Below are 5022 nucleotides of genomic sequence, written 5' to 3'. Positions count from 1 at the left end.
TAAAATTTGGAATAAATAATCCAATATAATATAATCAAGTAATAAATTAAATTTTAGATAATAGGATGAATCAATGGAATTATGCATAGTCGCGATTAATGATAATAATTAGCTTCGCTAGATAACAAAGGATGAAAATTATAAGTTGAATTGAATTGAATTGAGTGAGAGTTGACGCCTTTGTTTGGTGTAGAGCCGAGCACTCAGTTCTTTTGAACCATTGTACTCGGCCCTACTAGGTTAATCCTCGTTATATTCAAGTTGGATTGGCAGATTTATGGATTTCGAGAATCGCAGAAATCTGCCCATACCAACCTCCAATAGGTTAGGCCGAGTACTATCACAGATTTCCAAGATGACTTTCCTTACATCCTCTAAGGCCCTGCATTCGCTCAGCAGGTGAAGAGGAGTTTCATCCTCTGAATTGCATCTGGGGCATACCGAGTCATCGGTGATGCCAATGAGCTTCAGATGCCTTCCGGTAAACCAGTGCCCTGTAACGAGCCCGACAATAATCCTCGGTTTGGATCTATCAAGCTCTACTAGACTGGTACCAAGCGACTTCGATGGTCCTTCAACTAGTGCCCTCGTATGTTGCATGCCTCCGGCCTCAAGCCACAGGTCCCAGAACCTGTCACAGGTCCATTGAGCCAAGTGGCTTCTTATAAAGCACAGAGGCACCGGAACTGAACAGACTGGCTCGGGGCCTGTTTCGCAGGCCCCTGACCTTGCCAATTCATTTGCTATGTTATTCCCTTTAATACCGCTATGACCCGGTACCTAAATGAGATTGACATAGTTGGCGCTCGCTAGTTTGTTAGCGAGTGTAATGCAGTCCCGTACAAGCTTTGAAGTCACCACGACAGATGTGAGTGACTTGAGAGCTGCACCGCTGTCCCTGCATATGTATATGTGTTTGTTCCTGTGATTTAGCTCTAAAATGTGCTTTACACAGGCCCAGATCGCATATACTTCTGCCTGAAAAATAGAGGCAGTGTGTCCCAGTCTGAGGGAGATCTCAGTTTCGGGTCCGCCGGTATAAATTCCTGCGCCTGCTCCCTCTACCCTTTTGGACCCGTCCGTAAACCAGACTAGCCCTTGGGGTGATAGGATTTCTTCGCTCCCTACTTCCCATTCCTGCCTGTTTGGAAAGAGAACTTTGTATTTGTGTCGGAAGTGGTAGCTACAAGAGCCATAGTCCCCTCCTTGGGCCAGGACCTCTTCGAGATCTCTGTTCCGTAGGATGGACGCATGTCCCGTCCTAGCCTTCGACCACAACTCAACAAAATGCAGTCTCAAAGACGTTTTCACAGCCAGAGATTCTACAGTTATGTTTGGAAGAACTACATTCAGGAGTGCCCCCATAGCTAGGGTAGGAGTTGTTTTAAACTCTCCTATTATGCCTAGCAAAGCAAGTCGGTAGACCTTATTTAATGCTTTGATATTGACGTCCCTCCGTATTGCGGGCCACCAAATGACAGAGGCAAAGGTTAATTGGGGTATCAAAATAGCCATGTAAATCCACTTAACTAGTTTTGGTTTTAGACCCCACGTTGTGCCAAATATCCTTCTACAGGCCCAAAAAGTGGCAGTGGCTTTTTGAGCTTGTTTCCCGATATGGCTTCTCCACGTGAGCTTATTGTCCAGAGTTACTCCAAGATAGCGTATCTCTGTTAAAAACTTCAGCTCAGTGTCGAAAATTGAAGGCGCATTTAACTTATGCTTCCTCTTTTTGGTGAAGAGCACCATCTCTGTCTTGTTAGAGTTAACCTTCAGAAATCTGTCGGTGCACCAATTCTGTACAAGATCGAGTGCTCTTTGCATCCTCCATCTTATCTCTACTGAGCTACTACCTCTGATCATCAAAGCAACGTCATCCACGTAGCCCACTGCGTGTACTCCTAGCTTCTCCAGCCTTACTAGGAGCTCGTTAATGACTAATAGCCACATGAGAGGAGAAGTCACGCCTCCTTGCGGACAGCCTCTTCTAACACGGGCCCGTACCTTAGTGTCACTAAGTTCGGTTGTCACTATTCTCGAGCGAAGCATATTGTCGGCCCATTCTGTGATAGATTCCTCTATTCCAAAGTGTTCCGCTGCTTCGCAGATAGCTTCGAAGGGTGTATTATCAAACGACCCTTCAATATCAACGAATACTCCCAGAACTGATTCCCTCTGCCAAAAGGCCCTCTCGACTCAGCTAACTACTTCATGTAGAGCCGTTTCAACGGATTTACCAGCCTGGTATGCATGTTGTGAATGATGTACTGGTATTCGACTTAGCGCGTCGTCCCTTATATGTCTGTCTACTATCCTTTCCAGGGTTTTTAAAAGGAAGGAAGTCAGACTAATAGGCCTGAAGGATTTCGCCAGGTCATAGCAACTTTTCCCAGGTTTTGGTATAAAGACTACCCTGACCTCACGCCATGCTTCGGGCACATAACTTAGGGCCAGACAGGCCCTATAAATTTGTAGGAGGTGTTTGCGAAGTGATTCTCCACCCTCTTGTAGGAGAGCCGGAAAAATCCCATCCACCCCTGGGCTCTTGTACTTCTCAAAATTGCCAATTGCCTATTCAATTCTGCTGGGCGTTACCACCCTTGCAGCAGTCCTCCAGTCACTATGTCTGGTAACTGTGAAGTTTCTCTCCCCTCTTCGATTTTCCTCCTGTCCCGTCAATTTCGAGCCAGGGAACTGTATTTCAAAGAGATGAGCGAGTATTTCTCCGTGGTTTACTGTTGCCCTCCCAACCGGGAGAGTCAGACCACCTAGCTTAACTGTAGGGCCCGAAGTGAAAATCTTACGGAGACGGGCCACTAATGGTAGATCCTTAATCCCCCCACAGAACTTTCTCCAGGCCTCAGCTTTGGAGACCTTAAAACACTTCTTGTATTGAACCTGGGCTGCTTTATACTCAGCCCAGTTTTGGTCTGATTTCGTTTTTAACGCTTTGTTAAGTAGCTTCCGGGACCAGGAACGGAGCCTGCTCAGCTCTGCATTTCACCATGTCACCCGCTTGCTACATTTCCTCGTTTTCAAAGGGCATGCAATTTCATAGGACTGAACAATGGCCGTTTGCAAATGCTCGACCGCCTGCTCAATCCTACCGGCCGTTCTTAGGGTCCCGCAAGGCCCCCCCAGCCGACTTACTAGCTCTTTCTTATTGATGAGCCAATCCGTGGCCTTAGGGTTCCTATATGTGCCCCCAGTCCTGCCGTTCCTGCTGCCTTCCAACACAAAGTGAATTCGACGGTGATCAGAAAGAGAATCTTCTTCGCTCACCCGCCAATTCGTGACAGACTGTGCAATCTTATTAGAGCCCAGCGTGATATCAATCACTTCCTGCCTCCGAGAGGTAACGAAAGTGGGCCTAGAAAGGTACTCTAGTATTGTTGAGCCTCTTTCATTTATGTCCGAGCTACCTCAAACCGTATGGTGCGCATTTGCATCACAGCCTATTAGGAGTGGTAGCCCTATGGATCGGCAGTATTCTACCAAGTCAGCGACCTCCTTGGTAGGTACATTGGCATCTTCATATGGAAAATAGGCAGAGCCGACGATCAGCTCCGTCCTAGTCCCCTCTATGGAGATTATCATGGAAGCAACGGCTAGATCCCTGGTGCAGAGTTGATGCAACTTGAGCGCTGTGTGTTTCTTATTGATAAAGATGCAGGCCCTAGGCCCGCAGCTCCGCGTCACCGTGGATCAAACAGCCATTCCTCCTGTCTATCCTTAAGACCTGGCCCTTGTATACCCAAGGTTCTTAGATTAGGGATACATCTGTCTGCAACACCGCCAGGTCTCTACTAAGTAAGGCAGAGGCCGCTTTGCAGTGTTGCAAGTTTATTTGCGAAAAAGTAGTCTGTCCTGCAGTTACAGAATCTGCAGCACTGGTTGTCTTATCGCTTTTATTATGGGAAGGGAAATAGGAAATAGGAGGGGGAGGGGTGGGGCTGGTAGGTTGAAAAAGGAAGGGGACAGTTCAGTGCCCATCTTCTTCCTTCTTGTTGGTCTCGGCTATCACCTCTTCCGGTGTGCCGGACAACAGGAGGGTTCCCGCGAGGGCCTAAGCGAGGGTAGCTTGCTTACTCTGCTTAGTCCCTGACAGGCCCTCTTTGGCAACCGCCTTCGCCTTTGTGGGCCCTCTGGAGCAAGATCTTGCCGGAGGCATGGTCTTTTCCTCATCAGAAGTCCCGCTCACTGTCAGGCGAGACGGCTTGATGATTGGTCCTACTATCGAGGTCCAAAGCAAATTGTGACGTTTCCCATCCCTCTCCCCACGACCGAGGGACCCGGCAGGATCCTCAGCTGGAGAAGGTGGAGGCGGAACGACCACAATCTTTGGAGGTATGGGAGCAGTGCCAGTTTCCTGAGCAGCGCCAGCCGCTTCAGTCTCCTGGCCCTGCTTCCCTACCTTTGCCTTTGCCTTTTCAGGAGGCACTGCTCCGGACGTGGACTTCGTTGCCTTTCTAGCAGCCCCTCCCGAAGCACCCCCACTCGCCTCAGCTGCGCTCTTGGATGTGGCCTCGTAAAAACGAGCCTTACCAAGACCGAAGTAGGGAGAGTAGTTGCACTCGGAGAGTGCCGCCAGCGACCGCTGGTCCACACCCAGAACAAGGTGGACGGTTTTACCTACCATCCGACGGTCCCAGACCCGCCACAATTGAGTGGTGAGCCCAGGATTTTGTCGTGCCAGCCTGTTCAGGATGACCTTGGTATCCTCAGTAGTACTGAGAACCGCCGTCAGCTTCTTAAGTCTAGGGAGTTTTTCATTCTCCAGAGCTTGAAAAACGAGTCCCCCCCCCATCCTTAATAGCCGGAACAGTCCCCAGCAACCACTGTTTGGCCTTGCCATCGGCGCAGGTAACCCACAGAGCTCTTTGATCCCACCGGCATCCGTCAAAGCACGGGACGGGCTGTCCTGTTGGGTATCCAGAAGGTACAATGGCTACATTTCTGTCCGCCCCAACTGCGTCGCCAAAACCAGTTGGCTTGTAGGTCAACTTGCCACGTTTAATCACT

The 5022-nt window shown here is 49.2% G+C and overlaps 1 protein-coding gene across 1 annotated transcript; it reads right to left on the bottom strand.

Moving 5' to 3' along the window:
• Positions 1-240: 240 nt before the first annotated feature.
• Positions 241-4639, bottom strand: LOC130671935 (uncharacterized). Its single transcript, XM_057476081.1, has 3 exons — positions 4090-4639; positions 844-2138; positions 241-780 (listed from the first exon to the last, which is right to left on the bottom strand). Exons 1-3 carry the CDS (start codon positions 4637-4639, stop codon positions 241-243), a joined length of 2385 nt encoding a protein of 794 aa, XP_057332064.1.
• Between the last annotated feature and the right edge of the window lie 383 nt (positions 4640-5022).

Source organism: Microplitis mediator, chromosome 7, assembly GCF_029852145.1.
Source record: "Microplitis mediator isolate UGA2020A chromosome 7, iyMicMedi2.1, whole genome shotgun sequence".
Taxonomy (NCBI): Eukaryota; Metazoa; Arthropoda; class Insecta; order Hymenoptera; family Braconidae; genus Microplitis; species Microplitis mediator.
The sequence above is the reverse complement of the archived record's forward strand: the minus strand, read 5'-3'. Positions and strand labels throughout refer to the sequence as shown.

Excerpts from the sequence above, each read along its gene's own strand:
- LOC130671935 (XM_057476081.1), bottom strand. The coding sequence starts at position 4,639 with ATGGTAGGTAAAACCGTCCACCTTGTTCTGGGTGTGGACCAGCGGTCG. Across the intron at positions 2,139-4,089 it reads CCTGTCAGGGACTAAGCAGA|GGTCGTTTGATAATACACCC; the intron begins GTAAGCAAGCTA and ends TTGATATTGAAG. Across the intron at positions 781-843 it reads TCGTGGTGACTTCAAAGCTT|GTACCGGGTCATAGCGGTAT; the intron begins GTACGGGACTGC and ends AATCTCATTTAG.